This window comes from Tricharina praecox (genome assembly GCF_024521635.1).
Source record: "Tricharina praecox strain CBS 144465 chromosome Unknown BZA05scaffold_7, whole genome shotgun sequence".
NCBI classification, from domain to species: Eukaryota; Fungi; Ascomycota; class Pezizomycetes; order Pezizales; family Pyronemataceae; genus Tricharina; species Tricharina praecox.
This window is the reverse complement of record NW_026250409.1, coordinates 1-21,430: the sequence shown is the minus strand read 5'-3', so window position 1 is coordinate 21,430 and position 21,430 is coordinate 1. Positions and strand designations below refer to the sequence as shown.

Genomic DNA, 21,430 nt, shown 5'->3' with positions numbered 1-21,430 from the left:
ATGCACCCGGGACCGAGCACAGCGGCCTATATGTAGAGTACTCTACCCAGCCGAACGCCCACAGCATGAACCATGCTATGCTGTCTCGCACGCTCGCCCCCGAACGGCAAAATCCAGCACCGAGCCGAGTCGAGTCGAGTGATACCTACCGGCACACGCACGCACGCACGCACGCACGCAGCACATTATACGGTGGGTATATGTATGATAGGTAGGTACATCGTAGTACAAGCTGCTGTTCGTCTGTCCTGAACCTCGGACTAGACTTTACTGTAGCTTAGCAGTCCGGACTCCGGACAGGACTATGTCGAACACTAGTGCCGCGGTTTGCAGGCATGAGGCCGACGATGACCATCACGATCGGAGCGGTGTGTCATGGATTGACAATAGTATGTATCATAAGTATGGTACCTAAGTACGTATGTAGGATCCCCTCCTCCTCCCGACTCCCCGCAGTCCCCGTCCCCGTCCCCGCCCGCCCGCCCGCTCGAAATGGTATGTATGTACAAGAAACTCATAAAAAGATAAAACCGACAAAACCCCCGCAATCACAAAACCCAACGCTCCATCGACCGATCAATAAATCACACCGTGACACCCACTACTTGCGCCTCTCCAGGTTACACACCAGCCCGCTCTGCTGAACGAACCACATATTCCTGGTCTTCCACTCCTTCCCGGGGTCCGCCAGGGATACCTTAAACTCCCTCAGCAGCTGCGGGACAACCTTTGACATTTCCATGAGCGAGATATTCTTGCCGATGCAAGTCCTTGACCCCGCTCCGAAGGCGAAAAAGCTCCTCTCCATCTCGGTGAGCTTCTCGTCGGAGCTCTCCAACCAGCGCTCGGGCTCAAACTTTTCCGGGTTAGGGAACACCTGCGCGTTGTTGTGCAGGACCCACGCGTTGATGCCGACGATCGTGCCGCCAGGGATGAATTCGCCACAGATCGTGGCGCCGCCTGCGGGCACGTGGCGCTCGAGGAGAAGGCCGACAGAAGGGTGCACTCGCATCGCTTCCTTCATTACTGCGCCGAAGTACGGGAGGTGCGTTTGCGTTTCTTTGTACGAGACCGGGTTGCTGAGAAGGCCGGCCGCGTCGGCGGCGTCGATTTGCGCGAGGAGTTTCTCCATCTTCGAGGGGTTCTTGAGGAGCAGGTACACGATGGCGCGGAGAGCGATGGCCGTGGTGTCGGAGCCTGGGGGAAATGTCAGTGCTGGAAGGAATGGAAGGGGTGGAGTCTTGGCTTACCGGCAAAGACGTTGGTGCTCAGGTGCACGATGACATCCCGAGTGCCGATCTTGAGGGGATCGCCGAGCTTGGCCGACGCCCACTTGGAAAGCATGTCCTTGCCGCCGACCTGGTCCTTCTTGACCTCGAGCTCGCCGTTGCGCTGGATCGAGCAGCGGGTGTTGATAGCCTTGAGGGTGAACGTGAGGACGGAGTTCCAGGTCTCCATGCTAGGCAGGAGGATGGGGAACAGCGGGTTGCCGAGGAGGATGTGGTGGAGCTCTGGGATCTGTCCGATCTTTGCCGCGTACTCGAGGATGCCGGCGATGGTGCCCATCATGCCGTCGACGTCGCCGCCGGTCTCGAGGAAGCCGAGTTTCTTGTTGAAGCAGAGTTCGCCAACGACGTCGAAGGCGTAGTACTGCAGCCACTCGCCGAGGTCGACAGACTTGGTGCGCGAGTCGAGCTGCGACATCAGCAGCGTCGTGCAGGCGTCCACGTACGGCTCCATGTCGAGAAGTGCGGTCATGGAGAAGGCGTTGGCCACGAGCTTCTTCTGGTCGCGGTGGTACTGCTCGTCGCGGGTGGAGAAGAGGTTCATCTGCGGCTTCTTGTTCCAGCTGATGCATTGGATGGGGTAGAAGGCGGTCTGCGGAGATGAGGTCAGCACGCGAAGCGGGGAGCACGGTTGGTGATGCATGCATACCTTGGTGAATCCCGACTTGAGTCCGTAGATGACCGGGATGGCAGCGGGGTCGTTGACGGAGACATGGCTGGGACCGATCCTGACGAGTTTTCCGTGCTCCTTGTGGAGTCTGATGGCCGTGTTGTGTGCGTCACCCTTGTTGACGTCGGCGAACCGCCAGAGACCGGTCCAGGCGGCTAAAGCGGGTCCGGGAACCTTGGTGATACCGCGGCAGAACTTGTTGTAGAGCAGACGAAGCACGATGATGCCGGCAAGAATGTGGAAAGGGTACGCTTTCACCCCTCGGACGAAGAAGCCGACCGAGAGGTTTGTGAGGATTGTATCAGGGAGATCGGCGCCCATGGTGAAGGACAAGGAGGGGGAGGAGGAGGAGGGAGGGGCAGGCTGCTGTTGGGCGTGTGTGACTGTGTCTGTGACGAACAAGATGGAAGCGAATATTGCACTTTGCGCGGCGGCAGCGTATTTATGTAGATTTCCCCTCGATGGCTGGCATCTTTGGCAATGCACGTCGCCAGACTTCCTCTCCTCGCCAACGACCACCAGCGCGCTCGCCGCAGCCCCCGGCACAGCCGAGAACGGACTACGCTCCTGCGGAGTTGCTGGGCACAATTGTATGGGGAAAGCTATCACGGATTCACCGTAGCGCTGGGGCGGATCTTCGCCCCGTGCGTCGGGAGTAGATATCCGATGACGGCTTTTGCGAGACAGAGAGAGAGGGAGAGAGAGAGGCAGCGAGAGGACTGAGACACATGACATGACCGGCACTGCCCCACGCCGTATCTACCTTTATAATCGTTCACAACCGGCGCTGGGACCGAATGCTGCCCCATGCGTGGTCGCGGCAGACAAAACGCCGATTGGCACCGCCAATGGGATGCCAGCTATCTGTGATGGTCTATGGCCGATAATGCGCGGACCCAACTAACCACGTAAGCACTCTAGTTATCCCCCATGAAGGCGGCGGCGCCGTTGGCTCTCCACCACCCAGCATACATAGCCTCGTTCGTAGCCTTGCACCTGAATACCTACCCCAGATTTGTTTCCCCAGACCCCAGACCCCAGACTTTAGCGGCCATTCGCACTCCACTCGACTCGAGAGTCCACCAGCCTCTCACGTTCCTACCTATCCCCGGACCCACATTATTCCAGACTCCAGCAGTTGCCTCCATTTTCCCCTCCTCGAGGCCCCTCCTCCACCTCCACGTCGTCGGATACCGTTGCAGGTGCATATCCGACACAGCTCGCTGTCGTGAGTCGTGATTCGCTTCTCGATGCATAACATGTGTCGGAAGTGCACCTTAACTGCGAGCGAGCGAGCGAACGATCCGACGCAGCGGTTCCCCCTCCCTCCCTCCATTCCTCCCCTGAGCCCTCCTTGCCTCGCAGCTGCCATCCAAAGTTCAAACAAAGTGTCCATGTATGCATAAATGTAACATGTATCATAACCAGAACCTACTATACCAAACCATCGGAACCTCGCTGTTCCGTACGACTCGCTGTTAGTACCTGGGATGCACATTGCAGGCTGGAGCGACTACCAACTGCTACTAGTACAAGGTAGGTAGACTCCTATCACGACCGGACCGTTCGTCAGCCGGGGAGAGGGGTGTGGGGAGAGGGGGGGAGGGGGGGTCTGGGGCATTTGGGAATTGGGCCCCACCTACTGGTGCCTTAGTTACTTCTGAGAGACCTCCGACGGGTATATAGAGTACGGGCAACTAGGGCTACCAATTGCATTGACTATTTAGAAAGAAACAAGAAAAGAAACAACCTCAAAGTATCTCCGCGATGTTGAAGTCGTATGTCTGGTGTCTCTTGTAGAGACCGACCGACCAGACGAACATATGTAAAAGCAGCAACAGAGAACATCTCAAGTTCTCAACGTTGACGCGACCGAATCGGGGCTGGCCCCCCGAGTCCCACACGTGCATAAATCCACCCCGGATCCACACGGCCGCCGAATCATCGTCGATGCCAGCCAACCAGCCAACCAGCCAACCAACCCACCAGCGCACAGACCCACAGACCCCACACCCACACCCACACCCGCTAGTATGTAGAGTACTAGTGCAGTGTGTCTCGGCCAAAGATACCGGGCCACCAGTTCACCAGTTCACCAGTTCATCACTTCACCGTCGATGCCGATGTCGATGCTCGGCGATGAGCCTGTTTTGAAGGGGAGGGGAGCAGTGAAGTGGAGTGAAGTGAAGTGAACACACATGCTCTCCATCTGTACATCTGCGTGCAGAGTAAGAGTAAGCACTCTATGTACCACGACCCGAAACCGTGTCTCGCTTAACCGGCTGCTGAGTGCTGACGGCTGGGCACGCCGCACGCAGCCTTCTCCAGAGTCCAGGCATGTGCAAGTCCTCGTGTGGGGGCGAGGGCGGGGGCGGGGCGGGGGCGGCCCCGCGGCGTGACGGCTGACGGCGCGACGGCCTGACGGGTTTCTCCGTTCCGTTCCGTTGGAGCTGCCGAGCAGTCCGTCCCCCCCCCCCCCTCTCCCCCCGCCCCCGCCTTTCGCGTCTGCCTCTTTCGTCTTTCGTCTTATCTCCGGCAGCAACTTCGGATGAATTCTTCGAGACGAGATCGAGACGATGCCCTGCATCGACGTGAAAAATAGATTGGTTAGATACCTTGTATTAAAGGAAATTGGCCAAAAGACTAGTAAAAAGTAGCTCCTCCGGGTGGGCTTGAACCACCAACCTCTCGATCGCCGAACTCCGCGGGTTGCAGGGTTAACAGTCGAACGCGCTAGCCAATTGCGCCACGGAGGATTGCTTGATGGTAGCGCTAGCCGGTACGAAAGTTGGATCTAACCTGGTGGAGACTGCAGATTGCAGCCACATCACATCTGCACATGCAAATGTCTGTTGAAAACTGAATCGAAACATGAATGTTTGCTATATTGTCTCTTGGGAATACAGCAAGCAATCATCTACCAACCTATACCTCGGAGACCGATACCTACCGCTTGATCGAAGCAGATACTAATCGTAGTAGATTTCGAAATTCGAATCAAAGTCGAGAGTGTTCCCCCGCGAGCGACCTTCATCCGTATTGAAGACGGCGACACTGTTGCCAGACGTTTCCAACAGATGTACCTATTGTATGTAGAGTACACACTTCCGGCTCGACAGTCGGGCTGCTTCCTGGCATCGTGCTTTCCGATTGCTGGTATCAACACTGTCTACTATCCTAGTCTGCGAGGCTCCTTAGCTCTGAGGATGGCCGGACTATGAACCAGGTACTTTACGCGCAGGGATCCTACGGAGGTTGTGCGGTGGTGGTGGTGGCTACGTCTTCTCACTCGATTGTACGAGTGGTTGGGGATAGCGGGGTCTTCACTCACTGCTTCTTGCGCGGTTGCTGGCACTACTTTTGATATGGCAGTTCTTCAGGATAGTACGTACTGATCGGCTTTGCGCTCTGAGCCTTCTACGGATGCGCGGTTGGAAGTTTGTCACCGAAGGCACAGGTTACAGGTTACAAGAACTGAGCAATACCTGGGTATCTGATTCCAGTAAAACCCACGCGCAAAAACCATCATTGATTTCTATGCCCACTTGACGATTGCACCCGTAAAACAAGAGACACACAACGTGATATCAGCCCAACCAAATCATTCTCAAACCACCGCAGCACAGACTGGCTTGTGCCTTCTCCAGTCGGTGCTCTGACACTGCCTGGAGCAATACTTCGCATAGTGGCACCTCGCACAGGCCATCAGCGGCATATCCGCCTCGCCCTAGCACGACAGACGAAGCAAAAGTCACCATCGACCAATCCGCACATCGCCAGGATCACCGCCGTGCTGCCCTCTTCCTAGTTGACATCACCGACATACCCCAGCCAGCCGCGGCCGACCATCCTATACGCCACCGGGGCCTGCGTCTGATCCTGCACGCGCTCCGGCGCGAACACATTACTCTGGGTGAACGAGTCTTCTGCGGGCTGATACACCCTGCTGGGGGCGTCGACGCCCTTCAGACTGGACGCCTTCATCGAGTAGACTGGCAGCAAGCCGGGCAGGAGGCAGACGGCGGCGGCGGCGCGGTTGAGATAGAAGTCCGTGCGGTGGTAGCTGCCGACCGTCCACGGCAACCCCCAGCGCGTCTACATCCACCGGTTGAACACTGGCGTCTTCAGGAAGCTGCTGAACTCGTTGCACATCACGGCGATCCCGCCGCTGAGCACGTAGCTGTGCAGACGCTCGCACAGGTCCCGGTACGCGTCCGTCGAGAGCGCCGCGTCGGTCAGCAGCACGGCGTGTGGCGTGTGCGCGGCGAGGAAGGAGAGGGCCTCTGCCTTGCTCTTGACCGTGAAGACATTGGCGTGCGTGTGCAGCGCGTTGAAGAGATGCGCGTTGTGGACTATGCCCTCGAGCGTGAGAAGCACCGTGGGCTGGGGGGGTGCGGAGCTCATGGTTTGGTAGAGGGTGTTGCGGATCGGCAGTTGGTGGGGCGGTGGGATGGTTGGCAAGCGAGGGAGCGTGGGGGTCGAGGCGTCTCGGTGTTGCGGCGTGCAGCGGCACGGATAGACCTAGTGGTGTGGGGAGAGTGTAACCAGGATCAGACCCGATGCGGTGGGTCAACGTTGGACTGTCGTACTGCCACTCCTCCTCCTCCTCCTCCTCCTCCTCCCTCAGCCACTCCTCCTCCTCCTACCCCTCCTCCTCCTCCCTCAGCCACTCCTCCTCCTCCTACCCCTCCTCCTCCTCCCTCAGCCACTCCTCATCCTCCCTCTGACGCTCCTCCGCCTCCTTCTGTAACCTATGAATCATATACGCGCCTGCGGCCATCATAGCACCGAACCCAGCAGCGATGAAAATCAATTGCTGGTTCCGGCGTTGAATATCGGTACTCATGTTAAATTCGGCTCTGCAACCCCGGAGAAAAACACATCAATACGAGGGAACACCGAGCACGTGGAGGAGGAGGAGACAAACCCAAAACCAACTGTTAATCGGCCTTGAACAAAGGTGAAATTGCAGCTGAAAGCTCGGAGTCTCCCTCCGACCTCGTTCCCTCACTTCCTCAAATAGTCTCCTCTCGTCGTTGAATTTTCCTTAGGTTCAACCTTGTTCTTCATCCATACCTTCTCGACGCTATTCCACATCTACCTTAGAGCAGACAATCACTATGCCTAAGTTAGCCATCCCTCACAGGCTATATCGTATCTTATCGTATCGATCTGATCTGATCTTATCCACCATCTGTACCGCGCTCCTCTCATTACGGTGGCAGACAACACCTGCTGTCATCATCGAGGAGCCCGAACCTCACCCCGCTCGTCTAGTTACCTCTAGGCTATGACAGTGACGAAAAATCATTCCACCAGCCAAACGTTTTGTGGTGGTGCTGAACCTGGGAGTCCATACATACCTAGAATGAGCGCATGGTGGCTGCTGTGGTTGTTTGAAGTAGATGACTCCAGACGGGTGTTGTACGGGCGATATCTGCGAAAGTGAGCCCCCAAGCGGCTTTAACGAGATTCCATAACAGCCACTCTTATAGTAACCTAGCTATACGGTGGAGGTAATGAAAGAACTGCTCGATGTAACTACCTTAGTAGATCAGTTGCGTCCGTTCGCTCTGTATCCGCCACCGAGCCATGTATGTACTATCAAGAACCAACGAATCAGACCGCTGAGATGGCTCGCTGTCACATGTTTTGCTCTGAACATATGTGACCAGCAAGTTGCTTTCCCAGTGGCGCCGGAGAATCTCGAATTTCTGGAATTTCTAGGCCGGTGGGAAGTCATGAGAACCGACTCGTGAGTATGTACTCGGACCGAACCCAGGCTTGAGGAAAAGAGAGAGATCTTCCTGTTTTATTTCGCACCCAGGCATGGGGAATTTGGTCCTGGCAGGCACAAGCTTATGGGGCTCGACCTGATACCTAGCTTGAGACTAGCACTCGGTTGAACTCAGCTCGCGCTTGATACAGGTGGCTGGCGGTCCTCCGGAGAAAGAAAATACCTTAGATTAAATAGTACAAAGATAACATGAGACGGCTGCAGCACCATAACGGAGACGCAAAGAATTAAAACTACACCGAGGATGCCCATATTTTTGCAAGTACTCATACGGCTGGAAGACTGCCATAAGATCGAGGTGGGAAGACCCGTGGCGCAGATGGATTTCACTGAGAGGCCCAGCAGTTTCCGTTTTAGCCGCTTCTGTAGGCTCTGTTTTCGTGATACTCGTCGACAGTTCGCCCACAAAACGATCACTCGACTAAGCTGCCATGTAGTTACTACCATAGAAAACCAAAAAAGATAAAAACCGAAACATGTATTGAACCGCAGCAAAAGAGCGTCCTCACCAAGGTTGCTAGCCTTGTACAGCCGATGGATCTTCTCATCACCTGGGAAATTCACTACCTCTGAGCCATGACCACTGCCTGGTGGTTTCGCTGATAGCAAAATGTTGAACCCGCGAGGCGGCGACAACACACTACACGTAAACAATGAAATGACCTAAGCACATGCAGCAACTCACCGCCACGCACAGAGAACCAATGAATAGATGATTGCTGAATAGTAGCGCACTCTCTCCTTCTCCATATCTTCCTTAATTGTGTCCTACCCTCCGTGAGTCCCTAATCCACACCGCCGCCTCCCTCCGAAGCCTCCTCCTCTTCGAGCCGCCGCAGCATCCCCCTCTCACATATACGGGTATTCGAATGTCGCTTGATTGGATGGAGTGAAATGAGTGACAATACATGGAGGGAACACTAAATACCCTTCCATCCGCGCACATTATTGAGCCATCAAAGGAACCACTCCTGCGGCAAACAGTCTTGACTCTCGAGGCGGCGTTAGATACTCGTTGGAGTATGGTCGAGTGCAGTTTAGAGCACACATGACGGTCTATGAGTTTGGTGCCAAGACTGGACAAGGGTGCGTGTGAGTCAACGCGACTTCACGTGTTTCTTTTGATGGTGATCAGCTCGCGTCGCGTCGCGTCTTCTCTCTTATAACCCATACGCCATCAGCAACACTCTGTACTCCCTATCACTCTGTGCTCCTAATCACTCTGCTCCCCATCACTCAGTACTCCCTATTGCCTTCGAACACGCCAAAGAGACTCCGCTCCATTACTAGTCCTTAACTCACCATGTCTGGCTCTACAAAATGGTCCCCCAAAGACGACGAGGTTGATGAGGAAGAAGAGGAGGAGGACGTCTCGGTATGCAACTGCCACTGTTTCTCCCCGTCAGAACTCTAGCTAATTCAACGGCTCATCGCAGCGTTACAAAGACCAAAAAGATGCCATTCTCTTCGCGATCCACGTCTCCCCAAGCATGCTAGCAGAGCACACCCCATCTCCTGATGACAACCCCCAAAAAGCGACGCCGCCCCGCACCTCCGCCGTACGCACCGCGTTGGAATGCGCCTACTCCATCCTGCAATCGCGGATCATCTCGAATCCAAACGACATGATGGGGATCTTGCTTTTCGGGACAAAAGAAACAAGCTTCACAGGCGGCGGCGCAGGGTTCGAACATATGTACCTTCTGATGGATCTCGACGTTCCAGATGTGGCGAGTATCAAACGGCTGAAGACGTTGCTTGAGGACGACGACGCGTTCGATGAACTTCTTGTTCCTTGCGGAGAGACAGTGTCGATGGCGAACGTCCTCTTCGGTGCAAACCAGACGTTCACGACCAAAGCTGCCAACTTCCAGAGCCGGAAGCTGTTCTTGATCACTGACGATGACGATCCCCACGCAAATGACAAGGCGCTGAAGAACAGCGCCATCACCCGCGCTAGGGATCTGTACGACCTCGGTGTACAGATTGACCCGTTCTACATCTCCAATCCCGGCCGCAAGTCGGCGTTCGATCCCGGGAAATTCTACGACGATATCATCTACCGCCCTGCGTATTCCGATGAAGAGGAGGATAGGGTGCTGCCTGTTACCGCCAGCGGTACGACGAGGCTGAAGGAGATGATCAGCACCATCCGCTCCAAAGCCACAGCAAAGCGATCACAGTTTTCCACCACGCTCGAGATCGGCCCGGGACTCAGCATCGGCGTCAAGGGGTACATCCTTTACAAGAAACAAGAAAAGGGGCGATCGCATTACATCTACACAGGCGGCGAGCAAGCCCAGATCGTGAAAGGCACCACTACTTTCCACGCCGAATTCACCGCCCAGCTTCTCGTCAAGACCGAAATCCAGAAGGCATACAAATTCGGCGGCGAGCAGATCGTCTTCTTGGAGGAAGAAATGAAGGCGATGCGCAACTTCGGCACCCCGGGGATCCGCATAATCGGCTTCAAATCATCCGCCGCGCTGAAATTCCACTATAACGTAAAGCCCGCACAATTCGTCTACCCGGACGAAAAGGACTACGTCGGCTCGACCCGCACCTTCACCGCTCTCCTGAACAAGCTTGCCGCGTCTGACAAAGTAGCGCTGGTGTGGGCCATCACCCGCCGCAACTCCCCACCAAGCCTCTGCTGTCTCATCCCCTCGCTGGAAAAAATCGACCCCGTAAGTGAGCGCCAACTGCAGCCACCAGGCTTCCACATGGTCCATCTCCCTTTCGCAGACGATATCCGTGCGAACCCCGAAATTCCCTCCAACAGAGCCTCCGCCGCACTGATCGACCGCATGCGCGCCATCGTTAAGCAGCTGCACATGCCAAAGGGATACGAGCCAGAGAAATACGAAAACCCAAGTCTGCAATGGCACTACCGTATCCTACAGGCCATCGCGCTGGAGGAGGATATGCCAGAGCATCTGCTCGACAGGACGGTGCCGAAGTATAAGGCTATCGATAGGCATGTTGGAAATTTGGTTCTGGAGTGGAGACAGGAGTTGATGAATTCCGCTGGTGGATTGCCGCCGCCGATGGCCGAGAAGAAGGGGACGAAGAGGGTCAAAGAGGAGGCTGGAGAGGCAGCACCTCCGAAGCCGAAGAGGGTAAAGGCAGAATCCGGTACGGATCTGAGAGCGATGTACGATAAGGGGCAGCTTGTAAAATGCACCGTCGTCCAGCTGAGGGAGTTTTTGCAGGGAGTTGGATTGGACACGAAGGGGAAGAAAGCGGATTTGCTGGAGAGGTGTGAGGAGTACTTTGATACCAAATAGGCAGTCTAGGGGCTCCACTTGGTTTACTTGCGCTTTATTATTATATCTATGTCGCTTTTGGTCAGGTTTTAAAGCAAGATTCGTAACGGCTTCGTCAAGCCTACTTCACGCGAATATGGTACACATGCCCACTGAGATATCTATCGTACACTGCCTTCGTCCCCTGCCTCAGAACCACGACCCAACCCACTTCGCAGTTCTCATCTTCACCCCCTCTATGCTTAGTTTCGGCCTTACGTCCAGATAAAACGACACCTTTTCTGGTTGTCGAGGATCTGGCTTTCCCGAGTAGAAATCGATAACGTACTCCACCTTCTTTCCACAGCGATCCACAACCCAATCGTGTCTGTCGAACGGCGGATGATACCCCAGGAGTGTTTTGACCCTTGCTCTCGGCGTCATTTTCTTCGAGTCGCCCGCAAAGCTCGCCAGCTTCGGCCCGCCACACTTGTCACTGCCCCAGCCCGCCTCCCATTCTTTAATCTCCTTCCACGCCCGCTCGTTGACGGCATTGTGAATCGGCACGATAGAGCGCATATCCGCCGCCTTCGGGTCAAACGCTTTGCGCTTCATCGCGGCGAAGAACATTTCCTCGGACGGGTAGATCCAGTTGCCCGTGGGCGCGCCGTATATCGTCGGGTCAACGCCGACGTGCTCGCTGTTGGAGGGAGTGGTGACGGCCGCGCGGGGGATCGTCGACGTCTCGCGTGTGCTGTCGAGTTTCGGGTGGTTGGCGGGAAGAACACCTGGCGTGGGTTTGTTCTTGCCGAGTGACGCCCATTTTTCCCGTGCGGTGTGGTCGACCGGACATGTTTCGGCGGCGGCGGTGCCGGCAGTGGGGGTTGGTGATGTATGCGGGGTGGTGGGGGAGGTACTACTGCTGCTGCTCCCGCCGCCGAAGCTGAGGAGGGAGCTCCATCTGCTCCGTGCGGCTGGGTCCACAGGGCAGGCCGATTCCGGGGTGATGGTGGTGTCTTTCGAGCCGCTCATTGGTGTCTTAGGTGGACGGAGCTGTATCGTGAAGTGGCGGACTTGTTGTCAGAAAAGACTTGGAAAGAAGATGCGGTCAGTGCTCAAGCGCGGCTTGGCAAGGAGGCTAGCGTGCGAGGGAGGAATGGGTTGGTTGGGCTGGGGAGGCGGGGAAGGTGGTCGGGAAGGGAATCGTGGGAAGTGGATCTGAGGAAATAAAAAGGGGGCGGCATTTCTTGGAGCGGTGAATTGACCTCGCCGCTGCCATTCCAATCCCGAATCGCGTCGTGTTGTGTTCCTTCAATACCCATCTCACGAAACGACGAACGAAGCACGAAGAAGCTCAATAGCTATCCACCTAACCCCACCATCGTCCAGAAGTCATCCCTCCCAAACATCAACGGCTTCGATTCCATCACCACTACATCAATGGCTGACACAAAGATCTACGCCGCCTCGACCACGGCGCCGGTCAACATCGCTGTCATCAAGTACGCCCCCGCCCCCGCCCCCGCCCCCACCCCCACCATCGCCCAACTAACACCCCCAGGTACTGGGGCAAACGCGACGCGAAGCTCAACCTCCCCACCAACTCTTCTCTCTCCGTAACCCTCTCGCAAGACAACCTTCGCACGCACACGACCGCTGCCTGCAGTGCTCTCTTCACGGAGGACACCCTCACACTCAATGGCGAGCTTCAAGACGTCTCCGGCGCGCGGCAACAAGCCTGTTTCCGGGAACTCCGCGCCCTGCGTGCCGCCCTCGAATCCGCCGACTCCTCCCTCCCCAAGCTCTCCACCCTCTCCCTCAAGATCGTCAGCGAGAACAACTTCCCCACCGCCGCCGGCCTCGCGTCGTCCGCCGCTGGCTTCGCCGCGCTTGTTCGCGCCATCGCCGATCTCTACCAGCTCCCGCAGAACCCCACCGAACTCTCGCGGATCGCCCGGCAGGGGTCCGGCTCGGCATGCCGCAGTCTCTTCGGCGGCTACGTCAGCTGGGAGCAGGGTACGTTAGAGGACGGCAGCGACTCGCTCGCGCTCGAGGTCGCGCCGGCCTCGCACTGGCCGCAGATGCGCGCCGCAATCCTGGTCGTCTCCGCTGCCAAGAAGGGTGTCTCGTCCACCGCGGGAATGCAGGCTACCGTCGTTACCTCCGCCCTCTTCCCCCACCGCGTCAAGATTGTCGTGCCGCAGAGGATGAAGGCCATGAAGCGCGCGATCGAAAAGCGGGACTTTGAGGAGTTCGCGGCCCTCACCATGGCGGATAGCAACTCTTTCCACGCGGTGTGTCTCGACACCAGCCCGCCGATCTTCTACCTCAACGATGTCAGCCGCTCTTGCATCCGCGTCGTCGACGAGATCAACCGTCTCGCCGGTAAGAACGTCGCCGCCTACACTTTCGATGCGGGCCCAAATGCTGTCATCTACTACCTGGAGGAGAACGAGGACATCGTCCTCGGCAGCTTGAAGGGAGGATTGGACGGTGTTTCCGGATGGAAGCAGGATGTCACCGCAGCTGGTGTCGAGGGCCTTGATGCGTCTTTCCTCGAGCCGCTGAAAGAGGGGATCACGAGAGTTATCATGACTCGTGTTGGTGGTGGGCCGGTTAGTGTTGAGGCTAGCTTAATTGATGTGGATGGTCAGAGGAGTTCGGCGTAGGTGGGTGTAATGCTTGTGGATACCTTGAGATTTGGGCGCGAGTGGTGGGGATGGAACAATACGATGGTACCTAATCTCTGCAACGTGCTGGCCCTGTGAGGAAACGAAGATACGCACGAGATAAACACGACGATAAGGCCATCCGATTCCATCGTATAGCCGCTTGCTACGCACCTTAGTGACGTTTTGGCCTCAGTCTCAGCTCCCAGCCATAAACGCACAGTCACGGGGTCAAGTGATAATTCGTGACATGGATGTGTTATGCACCGCCGACACTCCGCCAAGAGATCTCATCCATTTCCCCAGCGAGCAACATTTCCAGAGTCATCAGTAGGCCCGGCACTTGATGTTGAATATTGCCGTGAGAAACGTGGCACCCGGATGAACCTGGGGGAACTCGGTTCCTGCGCAACTTAGCACTTCGCTTCCGATCGAACAATACGAGTCAGCAATAAGCAGCATGAATAAGTACTGTGGGGCTCGGGGCCAGACCCGATGCGGTCGCCTCGACGTTGAGATGTTATCTATTGCTGCTTTTATGTTCGCCTCTGTCGTTCAACATGACACATAAGACATTATTACCACCGCAGGCATTATTACTTCAAGTATTCGACATAACGGAGATACTATAGGTTGTTCGGCCTGAAGAACATAGGCTGCTTTCTTTCTTATTGCTTTCTGGTTAATGCAATCAGTCTCACCAGTTGCCCGTACCCGTCGGAGGTCTCTCAGTACATACATATAACTGGCCAGAATGTCACTCAGCAGAACATCCAAAACCGCGGTAACGATGCAGAGAATCATGCAGTGCTGCCAGCGCATCGTCGTATTCTGGTGAAGCTAGTCAACCAGAAGTGGAGTGGTATATATGTCGGTACATACGGTACATATATCGATCGCCATAGACGGCAGGATGGCGGGGCTGATTAGGCAGCGGCGAAGTCGACGAAGCACATACTTCCTACTTACATACATCAAGTAGGTAATGCCTAGTTATCCCAGCGCTCAGCATCGCCACATCTCCAGCTCCGTACGGTGCATACGGCAGACGCCACAAAACGAATGGTGGCACGCGAGGGTTGTGGTGTTTCAACCACACACCAGATTTGCGGAACCGCTCTTGGTTTGCGGCCGGTCATTTGCTGCTGCTTGGCTGGCTGCTGCTACATGCGTTTCTCTGCCGGATTATACCATGGTATGCATATCTACTGCCACGCTCACGCATCGCTGCTCCTGGGTGTTTCCGGATGGCGTTAATGATCACATCCAGTCGCTAGAAGCTAGCAACGAGATATCATAAAAACGCACTCGTCCGACATCTCCATTTCCTGTTGTAATTCTAGACAGAACTGCATTGGTTATCACTCGTGCAGGACATGAATGCACATTTTTCATATTGGTAATACTCACAATGCCAGTGCACGCCTAAGGAATCGTGTTATTCTCATACTTACTTCTTCTTCTTCTACTTCTGTCTGGTATGTCTAGCAGGTGTTCCGCTGTGTTTTGCGAATAAGTCAAGCAATTGAACTCACTCATAGTTTTTCAACATTTTCAACCCTACTCCGCTTCTCAGTATCTCTGGCCAAAAATTGCTCACTGTAGAGAAGTCAACAGAGAGTCTTCTGGTCAAAGGTCAGGAAGGAAATGAAGACAAGGAAACAGAGGTGGTTGATAGTAGAGTTTTTGCCGATAAGCGGTGCAGCGAGGCAATTTTAGAGTTTCTAGGAACGACGGATGTGGGGAGGAAAGCACCAGCAGACCTACAGGAGGAGGATCAGGAGGAGGCAGGCATCGCATTAGGGGTAGCGCACGGGTGCCCAGCAAGGTACTGTGTCTGTGGCCGCTGCGAGGAAGTAGGAGATGAGGATATACAGTGATATCTTCTTGGAGTGGAAAGGGGGAAGATGGGGAAGAGAGGCGAGAGGGCAGCAGGAGGAGCGGATATGTAGGCCCACACCAATATATACTGTCAATCTACTTTCTACTTTTTGTTTGTTTAGACCCAAGGAGGATGGGCAGGGTGGGCAGGGTGGAGCGGTGGACAGAAACCCGGGCGGGCAAGGGCAAGACGAGTCGCGAAGACGAGGAAAGGCGGGACCCAGTGCAGATGGTAACTGAGAAACAATGGCGGAGACAGGAACTACGGCCCAGATGGCAGCCGAGGCAAGGACAGAGGTAACAGTTGTTGAATTAACAAGTTGTTGTGTGAAGACCTAAGTACAGAGTGGCAACGACCTGTTTACATAGGAAATTATCCACTTCTTCCCTCAACCTGAAAATGACCGTGGGTGTGTGCTAGACCCTGAGAAATCCACCTTACCAGTACCCTGCTTCTGTGACTCATACTCTGCGCATCCGCGCTACCCCTGCGTCCTGCACACAGCCCCAATCCTCTGCAACTCATTCCTGCGCTATCTCTGCTCGCTGAACACAGCCCTAATCCTCTGCGGCTCATCCCTGCACTGCCAGTGCACTGCCTCACAATATTTCCAATCATTGTGTCAGCCCACCGTTCGCCATTCCGCCACCAGCCGTGACATTAGCTAACAAAATACTTTTTGGCCGAGTGGTATAGTTGTTTCCCAGTATACTTGATTTCATCCACAGTCATCAGTCATGCTACGTACCGAAGGCCACTGTTATCGCTGCCTTGCTAGAAGCAGTACTAACATTTACTACTTACCTTTTATTTTCCCCACTGCCATGTTCGGCACACTACTGGAAGTAATACAAGTTCAGAATCGTTACTACCAGTTCAGTATTATTTGTACCACTTTTGCGGTGTAGTGGGCAGGAGTACCAGCAGGTAATGACCAGCAAATAATGCATGAGGCTTTTGCACGCTGGAAGCTGATCAGGTGTAGGCTGGGAACCTTCTGTATACCTCAGTGCTAACAATTACTGTAACGGCACGGTCGGGCTGGGCTCCAGGTAGCGAAGACCTGTGGACAGATGAACAGCAACGGGCCTGGGCAAGGGGGAGACGAGACGCGAAGACGAGGCAAGACAGAACTCAGTGCAGACGGTAGCTGAGGAATAAGGGCGGGAACAGGAACTACGGCGCAGACGGCAGCCAAGGCAAGGATTGAGGTAACAGTTGTTGAATTAACAAGTTGTTGCGTGAAGAACTAAGTTCAGAGGGGCATCGGCCCCTTTATATAAGAAATTATCCACTTATTCCCACAACCTGACAATGACCGTGGGCGTGTGCCAGACCCTGAGAAATTCACCTTGCCAGTACCCCCGCATCCGTGACTCATACCCTGCGTATCCGTGCTATCCGTGCTTCCTGCACACAGCCCCAATCCTCTGCAAGTTATTCCTGCGCTATCCCTGCTCCCTGCACACATGCCTAATCCTCTGCAAATCATCCTTGCACTGCCGGTGCACTGCCTCCCAACTCTTCATATCCTCGGACCGGCCCTTCCTTTGTCATTCCGTCGTGAGCCATGACTATTACCACTTTTGCATCATCGCATGGAAAAGTACCAATAAGTATTGCATGTGGCTATGGTAAGTATGAAGCTGCTGGTGGTATAGTTCAGCAACGGTTGGCACTGATATCACTCCATCGCCGGAAGAAGTACCATCACTTATCGCGTGTGGCCGTAGTAGATAGCAAGATGGTGATGGTATAGTTCCACAACCGTCACTAATTGTCAGCACTCGGTGCCATTGCTATTACTGCATTGCAGGAAGAGAACTGGCAAGCTGCATCTGTCCCCCTGGTGCGCAGGATTTATCTGGGATACAGTTTCTGACCCGTTTGTACTGCTTTGCAACACCCAGTTCTCCAGTTAGAACAATCCCCTGCAATATCTAGGCATTGATAGGCTTTAACTGTGAGTGAAGGTTTTTAATAAGACTGGACATTGATAGCAGTGCTGTCTATTGCTCAATATTGGCCAATCACAGCTTCAACATGCGCGTCAAAGCTGTTATACACCGTTGTACTAAGCACTATGAGAGCATGAACATCGGAGTTTATCATCGCATCTTGGTGTTACCCACTCTATCAAGAGAAACACATTTATTTTCCGGAAACAGGTATGACTCAGAGACTGTTGCATTGCCTGAAAACTCTACTGAAATTTTTGCGAGGTAGCCATCATTGAACACTGGTCAGATTTGATTCAGCGATTGCAATGATTACCTTTGAATCGAAGAGTAGATGCCTTGAGGTGCACTTCACATTGGCTGCGCTGCGATAAGCATCACTAGTGTTAGCCTTTGAAAGTGCATCCAAGATCTTAGCATTACAAGGAGCGGGTGTACCAGCTATTATGTGCAATCAGACTGACCGGCAGGGGCAGCACTGCTCATCTCACGCTCAGACACATGACCGTTGTGACTGGACTAGATGTAGCTCTATTAGCAGTGAATTGAACTATTATATGTTAAGCAGACACATACATGTTCAAGCTGCTTGTGTGTACCGGTCGTCTTGGGCTGCTACTAAGTGTCAGTGAGATTATGGAAATCAGAACAGGTACCAACCTGTACGCTAAAGTATCTCACAAGTCCGTTATAAGAGGTTAAACCATCCCAGCGGAATGGGATGCTCCGGATGACAACGCCAAAGACATCACTTCCAGTATCAATCAATGAAAGAATATCATCTTTCTGATCATTCCAGATCCAGCCAATATCGTTGCCGGAGAAAGAGGTCAACTTGATGCTCTGAACACGGCCGGAGCCGGGAATAGTCATCCACACCGCTATCAGCTTCACGTGATCACCAACGGCTGGCTGTCTCGAATTGCCCAAGAAAGCATCATTGGTGGAGTCTTCATTGGTCAACCGCTTTGCATACAACAATGAATTTGGGATTGATGTAAGATTTGGAAAATTCTTACATATAAACTCAGCAGTTGTGCTGAGATCATCAGACATCGGTTTGATGGCTCTTGGTATGTGGTTTTGTTGCCACATGCGGCTGTGAGAGTTTTGGGGCTCTGAGGGTTGTTGAGTTGTGGAGGTTTGTAGGAAAGTTCAAGGAATTCAAATTTTTGGGCAGATAAGGGGATGGAAAGGTAGGGCACACAACTTAGGGTTGAATGTACAGGGCACACCCTCGGATGACTAGCTACTAAGCACAAACCCTCCACGCCACAATACAAGCCCTCTACCTCCCAATGCCAAGCCTCTACTGCTTGGGGCCAACATTGGGCTAAGGCCACAACCCTCAACCCTCCACTTATTTATTTATCTATTTATTTATTATTCATATAGTTTGGAGCCCTAGGGCTATACCCTATGACGCAAGAAAATACAACAACCAGATGTAAAACAGAAACAAGTATGGAAAGCAGAAAACAAAAACCAGGCAATCCAAATCTTTTGCACGGCCGTGTGCCGCCCTCCATCTGCATCTGTTTGGTAAGTTGAGGAAATAAATTTGTGTGACAAGGAAGAACCCTTCCGGATTGTCAGCGTTGTTGTTCTTTGACCGTTTGGAATTGCCGTGGTCCTGGCCAATCATCTAAGCTGTTGCCCAGGAGTTCACCCGATGCTCCGCTGTTGCCTGCCGCTGTAGAACTGGAACGCTTTGGGACACTGGAGTGTTGATGGATATTGGGTGTAGAATAAAAGTCAGGGATTTCCATAATTCACAGCCAGAAATTTTAGTGGGGTATTGCGGGTAGTTTTGGTTGTTCTGGTGTGCTGGTGTTGGGATTTCCGCTACAATAGCCGAGTGACTATATAGTCTACCCATACACCAAGCACCTGGTCGGACAACTCTGTCGTGGGGAACTCCATTGTGAACGCCCTTTGAGTCATGCTTTGGCGTAAGCGTTCAGAAAGGTTTACGTTCTCAGTCTGGTTTTTTGTAACGGCACGGTCTGGCTGGGCTCCAGGTAGCGAAGACAGATGGACAGATAGACAGGAGCTGGGCTGAGCAAGGGCGAGGCGGGACTGGGAGACGAGACAAGAAAGGACTCAATGCAGACGGCAACTGAGAAACAAGGGTGGAGACAGGAACTACAGTGCAGACGGCAGCCGAGACGAGAACAGAGGTAACTGTTGTTGAATTAATAAGTTGTTGCGTGGACAACTAAGTAAAGTGGGGCAACAGTCTATTTATATTTGAAATCCTCCTCTACTTTCCGCAACCCGACAATGACGGTGGGCATGTATTTGACCCTGAGAAATCCACCTTACCAGTACCCCCGCTTCTGTGACTCATACCCTGCGCAGCCGCACTACCCCTGCTTCCTGCACAAACACCCAATCCTCTTCGACGTATCCTTGCACAGCTGGTGCACTACCTGTGCACTGCGTGCCAACTCTGCTAATCCTTACGCTGACCCTTTCTTTGTCATTCCGTTGCGAGCCGTGACAGTAGTCCTTCCTAAGGCTCGAGTTCCCATGAGAGCAAGTCTGACTGGTCCAGGCTGCATGGGGTATAGTCCATGGAAGCCGTTCACAGCTTGTACCTCGGTAAAGTTCTCCTCTGGTTCCCACGTTGATGCCGCGTAGCCCCTCCATTTTACCATGTACTGGAGTTTGCCCCGGAGGTTCCGGCTGTCAAGAATCTCTTCAACGTCCCATTCTTCTTGGTCGTCCGCAATTAACGGAATTAATGGCGGTGGAATCAGTCCCAGGAAAGGATAGTGGGCGGAGGCGGGAAGGAGGGATACCGGAAAAAGTTCGGTGCCTCTGAGCAGAGTCTGGAATATCCCATTTGTAGGCATGGCTTTTGATGGTCCGAATCACGCAATAGGGACCATGGTGTTTGTTCTCCAGCTTGCGACTGGGTCTCTCGGTGCGCCGGTGTAATCAAGTACACTGGGTAAGTACTATACCACTCGATTAAAAAATATTTTGATGGCTGAAGGCCATCATCCAAGTAGCTACTTAAGGCAAGGATTTCGGAACTGTGACAGCCAGTCTGTGAGACTGGAACGAGTTTGCGTCGTCAGAGTCTATGGTAATATCGAGTGTAGAATAAAAGTCAGGGATTTCGATAATTCACAACGGAATAATCTTAAGGGTGTTTCTTTGATGGTTTTTTCGGTGCGATGATTGTAGTTTGGTTCGGTTGCCCGCTCGATTCGACTTATAGCCGTTCTGATCTTGAGCACGTGCTTCTTCTAGAGTGCGGCCTGAAGTAGCTCCGTTGCTTCCTTTGCATCGGAGTTCCGCGGCCTAGCCTCGACTCGTCGTCAGCTCTCTTCGGATAGTCTTCTCGACTAGGCAGGTGGTAAGCACCACGCGCCCAAGATAGATTGGAGTTTCCAAGCAATTATCTCCCTCATGCGCCGGCAGAGTTCTTCGCTCGAAGTTATCTGCCCCCATCGGTTGATGTTCGATTCTCTCGTCATAACAGTTTTTCCCTGGATCGGAGTTCCTACTGCGGGGCCCTATGAACGGAGATCTCAAAGTCCTCTGGACTGTTATCCCGTTCTCCTGCATCTCCTATCACTGTCTAGACTCTGGAATCCGTTTGCTTTCTCCTTCCTATCTTGTCCTCGATCGCTTCTAACTATCCCTTCGGCTCGCAACTCTATTCCAATCACCCGAACTATGTAATCACATCTCTTGCGACCGTCGTGACCTCCGACACCTATCGGGGTGTCACACAGTCCCTACCAGTAACCCATAACATGTTGCCTGATTGAAAGGCTGACGCGGGGGTTCAGGACCGGTGGGAGTCCTCTTGTTGCCGTACCTGGACATACTCCATTAGATTGCGGGCAACACCGTCTATTTGGTGCAACCGTTCAGCTGCACTCTGGGCTTGTTGTTCCTCCTTGGTG

The 21,430-nt window shown here is 53.8% G+C and overlaps 5 protein-coding genes and 1 non-coding gene across 6 annotated transcripts; 2 read left to right on the top strand and 4 right to left on the bottom strand.

Annotated features, from left to right (window-relative positions):
- Positions 1–485: 485 nt before the first annotated feature.
- BZA05DRAFT_391844 (putative cytochrome P450 oxidoreductase) lies at positions 486–2,448 on the bottom strand. The gene is made up of 3 exons (XM_051483022.1): positions 1,936–2,448; positions 1,251–1,878; positions 486–1,197 (listed from the first exon to the last, which is right to left on the bottom strand). The coding sequence occupies exons 1-3, from the start codon at positions 2,275–2,277 to the stop codon at positions 602–604; spliced, it is 1,566 nt and encodes a 521-aa protein (XP_051340985.1). The 5' UTR covers positions 2,278–2,448; the 3' UTR covers positions 486–601.
- A 2,165-nt stretch (positions 2,449–4,613) lies between these two features.
- On the bottom strand, positions 4,614–4,712 carry BZA05DRAFT_t107. Its single transcript has one exon. It is a non-coding gene; the product is annotated as a tRNA-Asn (tRNA).
- A 1,048-nt stretch (positions 4,713–5,760) lies between these two features.
- BZA05DRAFT_417091 (uncharacterized protein) lies at positions 5,761–6,360 on the bottom strand (the record flags this gene model as incomplete). Its single annotated transcript, XM_051485445.1, has 2 exons — positions 5,761–6,019; positions 6,056–6,360. The coding sequence occupies 2 exons, from the start codon at positions 6,358–6,360 to the stop codon at positions 5,761–5,763; spliced, it is 564 nt and encodes a 187-aa protein (XP_051340984.1).
- A 2,542-nt stretch (positions 6,361–8,902) lies between these two features.
- BZA05DRAFT_370519 (SPOC like C-terminal domain-containing protein) lies at positions 8,903–11,069 on the top strand. Its single transcript, XM_051481652.1, has 2 exons — positions 8,903–9,128; positions 9,190–11,069. Exons 1-2 carry the CDS (start codon positions 9,057–9,059, stop codon positions 11,038–11,040), a joined length of 1,923 nt encoding a protein of 640 aa, XP_051340983.1. The 5' UTR covers positions 8,903–9,056; the 3' UTR covers positions 11,041–11,069.
- Positions 11,070–11,124: 55 nt separating this feature from the next.
- On the bottom strand, positions 11,125–12,500 carry BZA05DRAFT_244230 (cytochrome c/c1 heme-lyase). The gene has a single exon (XM_051479941.1). It carries the CDS (start codon positions 12,028–12,030, stop codon positions 11,209–11,211), a length of 822 nt encoding a protein of 273 aa, XP_051340982.1. The 5' UTR covers positions 12,031–12,500; the 3' UTR covers positions 11,125–11,208.
- On the top strand, positions 12,439–13,667 carry BZA05DRAFT_443208 (GHMP kinase; the record flags this gene model as incomplete). Its single annotated transcript, XM_051486832.1, has 2 exons — positions 12,439–12,500; positions 12,560–13,667. 2 exons carry the CDS (start codon positions 12,439–12,441, stop codon positions 13,665–13,667), a joined length of 1,170 nt encoding a protein of 389 aa, XP_051340981.1.
- Between the last annotated feature and the right edge of the window lie 7,763 nt (positions 13,668–21,430).